Source organism: Paramisgurnus dabryanus, chromosome 7, assembly GCF_030506205.2.
Source record: "Paramisgurnus dabryanus chromosome 7, PD_genome_1.1, whole genome shotgun sequence".
Lineage (NCBI taxonomy): Eukaryota > Metazoa > Chordata > Actinopteri > Cypriniformes > Cobitidae > Paramisgurnus > Paramisgurnus dabryanus.
This window is the reverse complement of record NC_133343.1, coordinates 20147456-20163617: the sequence shown is the minus strand read 5'-3', so window position 1 is coordinate 20163617 and position 16162 is coordinate 20147456. Positions and strand designations below refer to the sequence as shown.

Genomic DNA, 16162 nt, shown 5'->3' with positions numbered 1-16162 from the left:
TGCATTGTGAGCTAATCTTTCAAACGTGGTAAGGAGCGTTACTTTTCCGGCTGACGTCAGAGGTATTCAGGCCAATCACAACGTACAGATTAGCTGGCCAATCAGGGACACAGTGCTTTTCAGATCGATGAGTTTTGTACAAAATCAAAGCATTTGAGGAAGGAAGGATATCTGGAGCTACAAAAATATTATGTGGAAATGTGAAAAATAATGTGTTTTTTAACCATAAACCGCGCAAACGCATTGTACAGATGTGGCCTTTAAAAACGCGCGTTTTCTCCCGCGGCATTCGCCAAATCGTCTCGCGGAGTCACGCAGAATTCTGCAAGTGTTTTCGGGGGGGCTACTTTCCCTTTTCCCTTAATGTGTTTCGCTTCACAGAAAATCCACCAGGTGGCGCATAAAAAACTACATTTTTATATGCGTTGTCATTGCGGTTGTTTCCAGAAGTTAATAAGGGCATTGCTGAATATTTAACATTTCTATTAAAACAGCAAAGTGACGTCAACCAATTCTTGCCAGCATAACAGCGCATACATATATAAAGATGACTGTACGTGCAATGGGCATTTATACTAAGTGCAACAAAGAATTTAGTGTGAGCCTAATACACTTAACTCTATTTACAATGTATATCTTAATTATTTGTGTTGTCGAATTTTGACACCGTTTCATTGTTTGTTCATAATATTAATAATTATGTCCGTTTTTCTAAAAGTATTAATATTTTAAAGAGATTCATGTGGTATAAAAATACATGTTTTAAAGTTAAAAATGTTGTAAAAATATAGTAGTATTATTGTTCTTAATATATTAAGAACAATAATATGACACATGTATATTGCGCTAAATTGCTTTACATATGGAAAGAGGAATTCTTCTCAACCACCACCAATAAAGTTTAAAAAATATTCTTTAAATACGGCGTTTAAACCCACGCAGAGCGAACAAGAAAACATGGGCCTACATACTGTACAGTGGGCATATGATATCTTTATTTAGTTTTACATATTTAAAACTTTAATAATACCTTTCTTGCGCATATAGGCAGTCAGTGTTATGATTTTTTTTTATCCTTTCAGCCGTTATTCATAACAGTAAAAATATTCAGTGGCTTTGTAAATATATTACTAAAATAATGGATTAAAGTAACTTTATAAAATCTCTTAATGTCACTTATGTATTTTTTAGTTGGTCAAAACAAAATAAATTGCTAGAAATAGAACAGACATTTTAATTTAAAATGTACATATATTATAGGCGTATATTCCTTCCAGATATCTTATCTCAGACGTTCGCAGTCAACACTTTTAAAACTTATTTATATAAAATCTAATTTATAAATTAAAAAACAAAGTTTTAAGTTAAGACAATAATAAATATGTTTATTTTTATTGAAAGAAAAACGTAGAAAATGTTATTATGGGTATAGTTGATGCAAATAAAGTGTGCAGTATACAAAAAATGCAAACAAATTATTTCTAAAAGTGGCAAGATTTTAAAAAGATAAAGGTGGCATAAAGAAAGACATGAGAAAAGTAGAGGTATGCAAAAGAGCACAGTTTAGTTATTGTTAATTAAAGCGGTTTTATACACCTTTGTTTGAATTGACAAGCATTTTATTCGCCACTTTCAACACATTTTGTGATTGATTTACTGATTTATTACAGAAAATTGTTGTCAGAAGCAAAGCTATTGTACAAAGCATCTTTATATGTATGTTTTAAAGTTAAAAATGTTGTAAAAAATATATTAGTATTCTTTTATATTAAGAATAACAATATGATACATTTATATTGCGCTAAAATGCAATATACATTATTCTGCAATATAAATTATTCTCAACCACCACCAATAAAGTTTAAACATTATTCTTTAGAAAAAAAACGGCGTTTAAACCCGTGTTGCGTGGAGCGAACAAGAAAACATATGCTTACATGCTCAATCGGCACCGGGCGGGTATCCTTTTCCTCCAGACCTTGACGCATGGTCGCGGAAAAGCGAGAAATATATTTTTTTTAAGTAAAAATATTTTGCACAATTGATATATTACTTATGAATATTTTAGGAAATTATTTTTGACACACGTAGGTTATTACGTGTATTTTGGATTTTAATTTCATTACTGTGCCTATCCGTGGCCTCATCCGAGCGCACTTTCTTTGTCTTGCGTCTTTTAAAGACATTGGTACAGCACCATGACCCAGAAAAGACTCACACACCTTTCCCTGATGCATGCCCACACAGAAATACTGAACTCCCTGGACATTCGTCCTCTAGCTCATGAGAGACTTTGTATTTCTATTATACAACCGGCGCAATGCGCGACGCGAGTTTTTTCTGCGCGAGTAAAGAGCGCATTGATAATATGCGTATTAACGGAATGACAACGCGGGTTTGTTTATTACATACATGGATGCGCAGCAGCACAAAAACGCTTTTTAATATGAAAAATTAAAGGATTAAAATGTAACAGATTATTATTGAGTCTCTTGGACATAAATGATGATCAATTATGAGACGTTAGAAGGCGCAAATAGCTGCTTCATCTGTAGCTAAGTAAATAAATGCTTTGCTTTAAACAAATGCATCTACTTTTAAATGTTTTTTTTTAAATGCTACCCAACGGATTTATTGTATATAATGACTCTGCACCTGTAGATATGGTGAGATGAGAAAACATTTTAAGTAATGCTTTTAAAAAAAACATTTCGCTGTCCAAGTGCTGAAATGGCTCTCCACACGTTTGTAAATTCTTTATCTTTTGTTTGTAACAAATAGAGTATTTTTACAGTACAAACCTTATATAAAGCCTATTCTAAAAATGTAATTATACACCATGTATTTCTTTATAAAAGTATACAATATCAGAACTAAACCCATCATTATTTTTGTTCAAATTATGAATTATTTATAAGTTTAAAAAAGACAGTAATAGTACTATTTAGTAAAAAAAAAGATCTATATAAAAATATACTAGGTATGTTAATGTGAGAATATTTTACATCTGTCGTGTGATTCTAACTTAAAAACGAAAGTAAAATATGTTCGTCCGCATGGACATTGAAAATTGTGAAGTTTAATTAATATTATATGTTGTTATAATATTATATGTTGTATGTAAATTGTAACTAGAGGTCGACCGATTTATCGGCCGGCCGATTAATTGGCCGATTTTTGGCATATTTTAAAAAATCGGCTTTGGCCGATTTTGCTGCAAAATTAGGCCGATTAATAGGCAGGCGCATCTGCGGGCACCTAAGCGCTGTTGTAGAGCTCGTGACGCTGCCTGCCTCTTGCTGCAAGCAGCTCGCTCCCGTCTCGTGTGTGTGCAGCCATGCCTCGTTCACAAACAGCTTTACTAAATGATGGGGATCGCGCGAATTAAGCAGCCAGTACAACAGCGCGACGGGGTTATGTCTCGCGGTGCACTGTCCGTGCAAAGATTAGGCTCATTTCATGTGATTAATGAGTGATGATGAGTTTTGTTTGCGTGACAGAGAGAGAAGAGCCGCGCCCGCACGCTTTCTGTCTCCCTGCTTTTATTATTCAAAACAAAACTGACCCGATGGCGAAAGGTCGGAAGACCAAATCATATCCACCGAGGAAATGTTTTTCGTGTTGTTACAGTAACACTTTGTTTACAGTTTTGCGCTGTTCAGCCTGGATTAGAACACAGCGCGTCCGATTCGCGAACTGACTCCTTTGAACGGATTCGTTTGAATGAACGGTTGAAACAACAGATCTGTCCCAACACTAAACTCACAAGACGTCACTGTCAGCACAATCAGTCACTTATAGCGTCTCAGAAATGAGAATGTAAATGTGTTTAAAAAGATTTGCCCTAAATAACAGTCTCAACTAAAAACCATAGACATTTACTATGTTAACTTTATGATGAATAAATATTTTATCAGGTCTACCAAATAAGGATTTTATCCTACAAAGCAATAAAAGCCATGGTAAAAAACTGATCAAAGATGATGACAGCAGAGTGTCAGGTAATAATCTGTGTCTGATAAATGCATGGTGCAGAGGAGGTTGTAAAACTCTTCAGAAAGACCAGTCATATATTTTTAAATACTTTGACTTAAATAGTGACATTTTTGCATTTAAAATATCTGCTAATAATGATGAGAACATTTTGATTATTATGTACATATAGAAAATCGGCCAAACATATCGGCCATCGGCTGCCCTGATTTCAAAAAAATCGGCATCGGCATCGGCCAGAGAAAAAGCATATCGGTCGACCTCTAATTGTAACGAAAGTAATTCCCCCTGGGATAAGTATTTTTGCTTCTGATTAATAGCGCATATTCATCTGAGAACTGATGATGTCTGTGTGTTTCAGACCCTGGCTGTGTGCCCTGAAGTGTATATGACAATAAAGTAGTAAATCTCAATGTATTTATTTTTAAAATGTATTTTAAATAGGCCTATAGGCTCATAGGTTTTTTGGTTAAAAAATTCACAGCACCCCCTGTTCAAAATGACTTCCAGCGGCCCTGCCTTGACGCTTTGTGTGTTCGACTTTAAATTTTTTTTTTTTTTTTTTTTTTATTAGAGAACATATGAACATTAATACAGAAAACAGGCATCAAAATAGAAACTTCCAAAGTTGAATAACAAAATAGTTATAAAAATAAAATAGAAGACATTCACAGGACGCCAAATACAGACTCATAGACATTAACAATACATGTACCTTTTACATTTTTAACAAGTTTAAGAGACTTCATTAAAAGAGTGATTTCTTTTAAGAAAACCAGGTGTAAAGGATAAGATTTTAACAATCTACATTTATGAATAAAGAATTTGCCATACAAAATGAAGAAATTTACCAAATTGTAAATGTTTTTATCATCATTCTCAAAGTAACAAATAATATCTTTCATATTAAATGTTATGACTGTGTTAGTTTTAGTTGATAGGACAGAAAAACATTCATTCCAAAATGCCTGAACATTTTGGCAATCAAAAAATAAATGACATAAAGACTCCTCAGTATTATTACAAAATGAACATTCGTTCCCAATTTCCATAAATTTAGAAAGTAGTAAATTAGTTGGGTATATTTTGTGTAATATCTTCAAATGAATTTCTCTCACTTTATTTGAAATACAAAATTTATAGGGCAGCAACCATGCTTTACACCAAATTACATCTCTTAGAATGGAATTCCAATAAAATTTTCCTCTTGGAGTAACTCTCTTCCTTTCATGAAAAACTTGTCTAATATCTTTATTAGTGCATTTTTTTTCAAAAATATTTTTTCGACTTTAAATGGTGCGGCGCTGACTGGTCGGCGTATGACATCAGAGTACCGCGAGAGCAAAGGTAAAGTCGGACCATTTGTAACATTTCGACTTGCTCTCGCGGTACTTTGATGTCTTCGTTGCCGACCTGTCTGCGCAGCGCCACATAGAAACGCCCTTTGACTCTTTAAGGCAAAGTACCAGCAACATGAGAAGTGGTGGCACGCAAAAGAAAGTGAAGGTACGCAGTACGCTAAAATATAAAGCGTCTGTACTGCGAGCACTGGTATAATTATTTACATCGTGTGTTGCTCTTTCACCATTGTGCACCCGCGCACTCGCTCTGTAGTTTGTAGCTCGCGCTCCGGCTTCGATAAACACCGTTTCTCAATACCAAGTAGGGGAGAGTGGGGCAAAGTGAGCCAGTGGGTAAGTTGACCCACCCCCTTTATCTAGGCAACCATACAGATTTGTAGCCGTGTGACCACAAATACAGGTAGCAACCATAATTTATATGTTAAAGAGAAGGACAAATTAAAAAGTTATGATTAAAGTATGATTTTTTTAACAAAAAAAAAAAACAGTTTTTATCCTATCAAAGTAAAATTTATACATACCAGGTATAAAGGCTGTTATGTTAAAGTAGATTTATCCAGGTCTAAATATTCATACCATAAATATTTGTGATAGGCTATGTATAAAACCATGTGAATGATTTAGCTAAAGATTAGCCTGAATTACTAAGCTAGGCAGTTTCCCAGAACGGTGGCTGTGGGGCAAAGTGAAACAGATGGGGTAAACTGAACCAGGGGTTAAACCCCACCATGAGGCACTGTAACCATTGAATATGTTTCATAAAAAAAAAATTCTGTGTAGTTTCGCACAACTGATTTGTTCATTTTTAAACATTTTAGAAAACATATCATGCTAAGACATTACCATATTAATTAATTTTTATGCATTTGGCGTTTTGCAGGTCTACACTGAAAAAACAAACATACCACTCAGAAACGTCCATTGACAATCTCCAAACAATAAGTTGTTCCTCAAAATCTGTATTTTCATCTGATACAGACTCAAACATGAGTGGATGACATCAGAGTACCGCGAGAGCGATTTAAAACCAACCTCCTCCGCTTTATTTCTCGCGGTACTCTGATGTCATCTGCTTGTCGGTTCTTGTGGCGCTGCGTAAAGTTGACCACACCTAAAAAATGTACTGCTAAACTCGACAGAAATGCTCTGTATACCAGCACCTCCTTTATTAATTTGTATAGCAGGAAAAGTTCTATTTTACTTCTCAGCGTGATAAATAGCTTACAAGGTTTGGTGTGTGAGCGTGTGAACTGACAGAAATGCGTGTGTCTCATGGCGATTGCGTGGGACTTAAGAGCCTAGGTTATATCAACATATGTCAAATTAAGTTACCTGATATCCACTTAATTTTATAAGTTATAAACATTCATTTAAAATAACATACAGCTTATGTATTAGGCCTATTTGCTTAAATTACATTCTAACAAAGAAACTGCAAAGGTTGATATTAAAACCCAACACGCTGGTGAAAACTGGATAAACCGGTTTTCTTTGATGAGGTGATCGATTAGCATTGGGGGTTGGCAAAGAATTGGCAGACCTAGGGGTGGGTGGTTTTTAATTTCTTGACTCTCTGTCACTGGTAGCTGCTAAAACAAGCAGCTAAACCATGTGCAATTAATTACATTTTGGAATTAACTTCCTTCATGTCTTTTTATTTATACACTGTAAAAAATATTTTCTGAATTTTTAAGTAAAGTTAGCATTAAATATGTTTTACAAACAATTGATTTACAAACTCTGGGATGTTTGTGATTATCATCATTCAGAAAAGTGGTGCTTGTGTTTAGACTCATGTTTTACGTGATTAAATCAGGTTACATTAGTTTCTTTTCAGTGTAGAACAGTTTGTAATCAAAATGCAAAAATATAGTACATTTATAAACATCGCTGAAACAAAGAGTGAATTAAAAAAGTAATAAAGTTAAAGCTGCTGATAATTTTGTTTATATTTACTAGCATTTTCTGAGTGAAAAATGTTTAGATTTTGTTAAGTAGCCTAAATCCTACTCCAATTTATTTCAGTGTAGGTTTCTCATTTTTATCAGCTTTCTTTTGCTTTTCAAAGGGCCGTCTACCTTTGCTACCGCCAGTGCTTTAATGTGGGCCAGTACCGCCACTTCCAAATATAGCTCTTGAGCGTACCACCATCTCTCCCTGCGCCCAGAACCTACTTCTAACGTACCAGAACGCTCGTTTGCACATCTGTTTAAATCAGAGGCTTAATTTAATTATTTGGCTGCGCTGCCGCTTTTCAAAGCGCCCTTCACAATGCAAGCTACCTAATTCGTCCCACCGAGAGCAGAGACTACATTACCCATTCACCTTTGAGTTTTACAAGTTAAAAGCGCATGCGTAGCTTTTGCTGCTGTCAATAGGCTTGTTCGACTTCATGCGGCGCCCCGAGAATCGACAGCCAGAAGACGTCACAGTATCGCGAGAGCGAGGCGAAATATGATTTCTTGAATCATTCTCGCGGTACTCTGACGTCATCCGGCTGTCGGTTCTTGCGGCGCCGCATGAAGTCGAACAAGCATAGTGTTAACAACGTGGTTTGGAGAGGTGTGTGAAACGCGCAACCATAGCTGCTCTGTTAAAATGAAAATACAAATGAATACTTAATATGCCCTCCTGGTTTTAGACTCTAAGGAGTAAAAGAACAAGGTCAGAATCAGATGACTCTCGCTGGCTGACATCCCAACAAGCCAGAATGATATCGCTGCAGGTCAGATGCAAGCTTTTTCCAATACCCTTCTGTAGGTACGTGACAATCTCTGCTGTCGCGGCTGTCAGCTTGGTTTCCCTCGACGCAACTTCGGATTTCCTCAGACGATGTGCAGACTGATTGTAGCCTATTATACATACTTGCTAAACTACAAGTGTACGAAATTTCAATGAATTTGAACGACGCGCACAGGAGTTTTACCACACGCAAAATGGAAAACAATGGGACAAAATAAAGTGATGACTTTCGAGTTTCAAATGGCCAATATTCTGTTATTCTTGAACCCATAGACATGGTCTTGGTGTCCAGAGAGTATCTTTGCCCGACAGCGACAATATGTTATTAAAAAATAAATTACATCATTATGGATAAATGAGTGCTTACAGAATATATATGTTTGAGAATGCTTATCAGTACTTTTTTGTTTCTTAAACTTTAAAGATGAATATTCTCCTTTAGAGATGGGCAATTTTCAGCAATAGCACATTATATTCAAATTTTTGAGCTCATAAAAAATATTTTTTCGCTTATTTAAATGACTTTTTTATGTTTTTATGCACGTTTAGTTTTGGTGCAATTTCATCAAAAGCTTGTAATTAGGAAATACACACAACATGCTTAACGTGTATTTTCTATATGTTAAAAAGTTTGTAAAAATTGCGTATTCTTATATAATAAGAATAACAATATGATATATTTATATTGCGCTCAAAATGATTTAGAAATGGAAAAAGGAATTCTTCTCAACTACCACCAATAAAGTTTTAAAATTCTTCTTTAGAAAAACGGCATTTAAACCCACGTGCACCGAACAAGAAAACGTATGCTTACATACAGTCCGTGTATGATATCTTTTTTATTTAGTTTTACATATTTTTATTTATATGCATTTAATAATAAGGTCATAATGTACACACTGTTAAAAATGATTCAGTGGCTTTGTAAATATCTCTAAAATAAATGATTAAAGTAACTTAATAAAATCTCTTAATGCAGTTATGCGATTTTTTTAGTTGGAAAATAAATTACTAAAAATAGAACAGATATTTTGTGTAAAATGTACATATATTATTTGATGTATACGCCTTAATAATATAAGTATTACATTTACAGATTATTTTAGTCAATATATTTAAAAAGGTCAGAGTAATATATTTAAGTTTTTAAAACTGTAATAATTGCATATTTCAAATTATTATTATTTCTATTTGACATCAAAAATGTGTAAGTTTTACGCCTAACTTGAAGTATGATTTACTTATATTTTCACATTGATATTATTTGAGTAAATGTAGGCAAAAAATAAATTAATAATAAGTAGAAAAAATGTCAATTTTAAACAATCACATAGCCAACGGTTTTTAATCAGCAACAAAGAAACTGCGCATTTTGCCGATGACAAACACATCAGAAACTCCTCGAATTTATGAATATTTACACTCACAATATGATTTTATTTCCTTAGTACAAAAGTATAACATATTATACAAATTCTCAGTGAAATGTATTAAACACCAATGCATACTTTTTATCGTGTTTCATACCATGTAAAGGGAAACATATAAAAAGTAGCCTACTGTTCAGTAATGCAGAAAAGCGCACCACAACCATGTTAAAGCTATTAAAACGTTCAGATGCAAAAATGAACTAAATGTAAAATTAGATAAACTAGTTAATGATATTGCGTAAATGCGCTCGGTCTCTTCAAAGGTCTTCGCGAATTATTTTGTTATAAGACTCGATTATCATACATCACGTCTCTTCTACTGTAAGTACACGGAAAAAATAAGACAAATGATCCGCGTTTGAGTCGGATTTTTATGAAGAATATGTGACTGTTTATGTAACTGGCAAAAGAAAACTTCGCCAACAAAATGTTTGCCAAAAAGCATGCATTTGTATGACATCAAAGTCCGTGTCATGTTACTTCAATATCATACAGTATACGCTCAGCATGAAGTCGAGCACACACATTGTCGTCAGTATGGCCTACAAGAAACACGCCTGCCCTCTACAGGTTTTTATATTTCCTGCGTCCCCCACCGAACCCCCCTTTTGCGGGATCTCGCAGAATTTCGGAAGTCTCCGCGGCATTCTGGTCTCAGAGACGCGCATTTTTAAAGGCCACATCTGTATTAAACCAAAAACACAAAATAACACTGTTTTTAGCAATGAAATAGTTGCACTTTAAATGAACACTAAGGTAATGAGCAGGCTTGAAAAAGACTGCATATTGGATATACAAATAATTTAGTTAGATCTGCATTTCATGTGAATCTGCTTCTATCATCATTTTATGTTTTTTTTACAGAGGAGACTCAAGTGTACATTACTGTATATAACAACTTTTTGCCAAGTTATTTCTAAATATAGACATATTTACATTCTTGCATGTACATCATTCACAAGGCCGTAGTGGTTTTCTGTCAACTTCTTCGACTTAAGTTATAAATATCCATGTACATGAATACTAATGTCTGGGTAATGATCAAAATGAGGTGATGATTGACTAACCATTGATTTTCCATATGCATGTTCCAAGAATAGAAATGCATTATTTTGCCCACCAGTCAGGTTCACAAAGCATATCTTGCACATTTAGCAGTCATCACAAGACTTGCGAACATGTTTAATCACCCAGACTTAGTTGGGTAGTACTGTCCAAGCTTTTCTAGTGCGGGAACTGGGGGATCAGCACAAAAAGTGCCAAAGACACATCTCCAGAGCTCATCCATGTCACCAAAATATGTTTATTTAAGTATTAGAACAATGCTTTTCAGTCTTTAGCTTGGTCGTATATGTGAAATGATTTACCTGATGATGATCACCTTCTTGAATGTGTATTTGATGGTCAGGATTGAGTCTTGAATGGCTTTGAATGTTATTTTTGACCGGCTTTGCTTTAATGGGCTGTTTTGATCCACAGGCTCCTCCTCCCCTCCACGTCCCTCAACACCATTGGCTACCAGCAGCTCCCCTCCTCCCCCTCCACCACCAAGGCCACCATCACGACCCAAACTGCCTCCTGGGAAACCAAGCGTAGGAGATGTGGTACGTGTTACCTACCATTGAAAACATTAATACTTTCATATAGCTTGTAAAACTATGGGCCATATGATCATACACCCGGCGCGATGAAGCGCCACGTTGTTTAAAAAGCAAATGCATTTCCACCCATTTTTGCGGCCATGGGCATTGTGGTCTGAAAGTGAGGTGTGTTTAGGCGCATTGTTGGCGCGTTGCTGTTTTGAGGCAACTAAAATAGACTACGCCATTGAACAACTTAAACCTGCTCTAAAGTCTATGGCGCAATATTGTTTTGAGTGCCTTAGTAATATGCTCCTATAAATGGGACGACAATGCGACAAAAAAATATTTTTAAAGTACAAACCTTTTCTTGCATATTTGGAAATCCTTTTTTGAGATAACACTGATCATGTAGGCTATTCTTCCATTTACAATAAAGCCTGCCATTTTTACTTCCTAAAAAATGACAAAATGACTGACTGCATGTCAGATAAATATTATTGAAAAAGAAAAAACGCGCGAGGAATAGAGGTTGCTTAGTGTAAATGACAAACCCATTCTCTTTACTAAACCTCCCGTTTATTTTATTTTTCTCTGCATCTCCTGTCAGAATCGGCCATTCAGCCCCCCTGTACACTCGGCGAGTCCCCCTCCATTGGCTCCCCTGGCTCGGGCGGAGAGTACCTCTTCCATATCCTCAACCAACTCACTGAGCGCTGCCACCACACCTACAGTCGGTAAAGAGCTCTCCGTGTCTGTGTCAGGTGTGACTCCATTTCCCATCATTCTCTCTGCTTTGCCATGCTGCTCTGCTTTTGTGTGTTTGCTATTGAAATCGTCTCATCTGCTGTAGCTAGAATTCAGTCATCCGTCAAGGCCCAGTCGTGCTTAGTTTTATGCATTTATTGCTCTGAATGTGCTGTAAATGTCAGTAAATCACTATGGTCAGTATGGTGATAACGCAGTTTAGATTAAAATAGACAGAAGTTAAATTTATGTCCATTTTGATTGACAAGATGAAAACCACAATTTTCTGTTACAAACTTTCACAAAGCATCTTTAGGTTATAAATAACATTAAAAATTCAAATCCATAATTTGATTTTTAAAGATTTATTTATAAATACTTATGATTTTTTCTGCAAAATGCAATAAATCCATGACAGTTGTTTTTTTTCAAAATGCTATAAATCTATTGAATCAATATATAAATGTGCATTCATCTTTGCCATGTTATATTCATTTAGTTGATTCGTGGTATACAGTGATAAAAAAATAAACATTAATGGCATTAATCAAAACACTTTGTCATATTAAGAACACTGTCATTGCTGCTGTCATCCTTGGGACGTTGTCGCTGAATTTTTTGACTTTTTTGAGCATGACAGAAGCTTCATGCTGTCGGGTGAGAAAAAGCAGCAGCCAGCATTTTACTTTCGCCCGATTGCCTCTCACATAAATGATCCGATTTTGATTGCTTACGTTTCTTCCCCGCCACAAAAAACGAACACAAGTTTATCAATGCCATCAAAAGTATTATTTGTTTTTGTTTGTTTGTTGATCACGAAGTACAAAGTAGATGAGAAAACTAGGATTCTGTGTGTATTCGGCACCACCATTGTTGTTTACAAAAACAATTATAGACAAGCTTAGCCTACATTTATGAAAACTAAAATTATCAGCTAAATTATTAGAATTATTTGCTAAATGTCTTTTTTATTTCTTTGGGGCATTTATAGCATGCCGAACAGGCCCACGCTTGCGGCTGTGCTTCCTTGATATTTGAAAACATCCAAATTGTTGGACAAAAGTTTTATAATTATCCTAACATCCCAACAACTACTGATATTTGTGAATTTTTATAGGAAAAGTTTCGAACACAAAATAATGCCAAAGTATCTTATTTTGAATTTTTTATTATTTAAAAAAGATATATGAGATATTTTCACAATTAATAAGCAAAAAAAAAAATATTTAAAATAGCAATTAAAAAGATTTTATTAAATTAATTTTAAATGTGATAAAAAGAATAAAACACAAGATTTACAAAATATCAGTGTTATGATTGGTCAAGGTCAGTCAAACTACCGGCGAAGGGTCACATGTGAATCTGTATGGATGTTTATATTTTAAAAAGAATTACTTTAATACCGTATATTTTAGAAAAACTTGAAGGAGATATGTTTTATGGGAGATAAGTTCTAAAAATATTAGGTTTGTATCAGGATAGTTAAATCAAAATATCTTAATATCAAATTGATAACTTGCAAACATAATAAGATAATTGTCTTTTCTGGACTTTTTTGTTATTTTATTGATGCCAAAGGACTATTCTTTATGCTAGACAGACACATTTTCAGTAGTTGTATTTCCCTTAGCAGCAAAAGCTTGAAAATTACTTATGTAAATTTTAAGAGTTTCATTTAATAAGTATACTGTAGGTCTATCTGCTGCTTTTGCTATTCCAACATTTTGTTTGTTTGTTTGTCTGTCTGCTTCCATTGACTTTTAACCATTACATTTCTTTTTAGTTGCTGTCTTTTTAGCATGTTCAATGTGTGCTGTGTGTCCATTGTGATGCCTGAGTTTAAAGACTGATTATTTTCTTTCAAATTATTTGTCTTTTGCTTTGAATTACGTTTATTTTTTGTTTGTGTTTTGTCGTCTCGTCCTGTCTTTTGGGCTGACGTAATTGTCTGATGTCAGAAGATGATGCTTTTATAGACAAACTTCCCAACTTTGAGAGACGGGCAGACATGCCAGCAGGTATGCTATGAACCCTTCCTAAATTAATGGATGGGATGGAAACCGATCATTCAAAAATGTAACAAACTGTTACATTACCCCAGAGTCGTATAATAATAGAGTTACGACACTCACATAGACGTCCGTTGTAAGAATGGAATGCGGAAGTAACAGCGTTTCATGTAGTGACCGGTAGTGACGCATAGTTCCAAACGCAGCACTGAAGCCCATTCATTTCAATGGCACCTGCTGGTAAATCGATGAAATTACCGTTTCTCTTTACATTTTCGGACATTTCATTAATATAGTCAGTGATATTTTATGAACTCTGCTGTAGGTAATGATTATCGTTAATAATAACTAGTAAAAATTTTATATTTTAATGAGTTGTGTATAATGTGTGAATAATATAGATTTAATGGTTTAATATTTTATTACTGGTGGCCATCTACTTTATACTTATCTTTTTTATATATTATGAGTAACACTAGGGGGCAACAGCGACAAGCTAAATGCCTTATAAGAAAGTCACACTGCTTCACAATGCTGCTATGTGTTTCTTGTGTTTGGTAAGTAATACGAGTGATGTATCCTCGAAAATCATGTATAATTATATTAACATTTAATGTGTACTATAAATACAATTAAATATGAATTAAGTGTGTTTCTGTTATGCTTGACTGTTACAAATAACCGCGTTGGCGATCTTTTTTTGTAATTTTAATATAGTAAAAGTGTAGGAATTATGTTTTTAGCAGATTGATAGCCATTTATATAGCCATATTTTGCTACAAAAATAAAAGATAAACTGTGTTGCTGTAGTTGGTATAGATAACCACAGTTATCTTTGGGTCACAATTAACTGTTTATAACTGATTTACTGTATTTCCATCACTCCCTAGTAAAAAAACGTTATAAACATAGTAAGTATAGTGATCAATTCCCATTACAAGCTTATATTTACCTAAAATAGCTCAAAACCTATGCAAACAGATTGACAGCCCTGCTTGGTTTGGAACTGTAGAACGTTACATGAACCACGTGACCGCGCGACGGCGAGATCAAAGCGTTTCGTAACTCTGTTATTATACGACTCTGCATTACCCATAGTGCCAGTTAGCTCATTCATAGATATTTTTACCAACATTTTTCACATTTTTTCTAAGAAGCAAATAATAAGCGTAGTGTAACAAGATTAGTGTAGCTTGTGGTTAGCAGTTGATTTTTAATATACAGTAGAGCTATTAAAGGGGACATATCATGAAAAATTCCATGTTTAAGTGCTATAATTTGGTCTCTATTGTTTGTATCAACCTACAAAGTGTAGTAACTTAGTTTTGGGAAACCATTCTATGCAAGCATGTAAAAAATAGGTCATTGAAATGTGGCTCCCTTTGTGATGTCAGAAGGGGATAATACCACCCCTTAATCTGCACTATCCAACCACGACACTGCCATTTAGTGCAGATATCAATTCATTTGCATTTAAAAACATCACTTTTTTGCACACACCTACAAAGTGGCAATTTTAATATGCTATAATAAATTATCTATATGGTATTTTGAGCTAGAACTTCACATACGTACTCTGAGGAATATTATTTAACGTCTTACAAAAGTCTTGTGAAATGTCCCCTTTAAAGCAATGTCTATAGAGAGCAACCATGCTCTTTACGTCTGTGAAAGACATTTTTTGCATGTAAGAGATCTGGCTCTGCCAGTAACACACAGGCAACATCCCACATTTTAAATCTGCACTGACTTCAAGAACCAGGAACAGGAAAGTCTTTCATTGCCTGAAAAACATCTGTGTGGCTGTGGACTGTGTGAAAAGTGCCATCATCCCACTTGAAAAGATCAGACGTACTGACACACACACAGCCTCTCAGTGTTTGAAGTGAGGTCTGGAATTTGGCCCAAGAGGCAGCAGAACTGATCAGTATGCTCGACACCATCTAGTTTGAGTGGAGAGCACTTAGACATTGCACCTGGATGAAAGCATTTCAAACATCAAATTATCCATGTTGCAAAAGTTGAATTTTACTGTCACATACTTTAGGTTCTCGCAGGTGGAATGCATAACTTAGTTTTTTGTTCAAACCATACAGAACATCAGGTTTGCAGCCAAGCGAACACATGGAAAATTCTCACTGCCTTATTCAGTTTAATCATTCATAATCATTTAAATCGCTTTTTTCTTTTATCCTCGTTTTGTCTAGTGCATCTAGCATTTTTTTAAATATGCTGTGACAATAGCTTTACTCCTGTTGTCTCACTCATTACTGCCCTCTGTTGTCCATAATTCCTTCTTT

General features: G+C 34.8%; 1 protein-coding gene across 4 annotated transcripts in view; it reads left to right on the top strand.

Annotated features, from left to right (window-relative positions):
* The window catches only part of sgip1a (SH3GL interacting endocytic adaptor 1a), a 106452-nt gene that overhangs the window by 77859 nt on the left and 12431 nt on the right, over positions 1 to 16162 (top strand). For all 4 annotated transcript variants that reach the window (XM_073815147.1, XM_073815149.1, XM_065239988.2 and 1 more), the window contains 3 exons: positions 11006 to 11130; positions 11717 to 11870; positions 13812 to 13871. In XM_073815147.1, coding sequence (XP_073671248.1) covers positions 11006 to 11130; positions 11717 to 11870; positions 13812 to 13871 — 339 coding nt within the window. The remainder of the gene's footprint in view (positions 1 to 11005; positions 11131 to 11716; positions 11871 to 13811; positions 13872 to 16162) is intronic.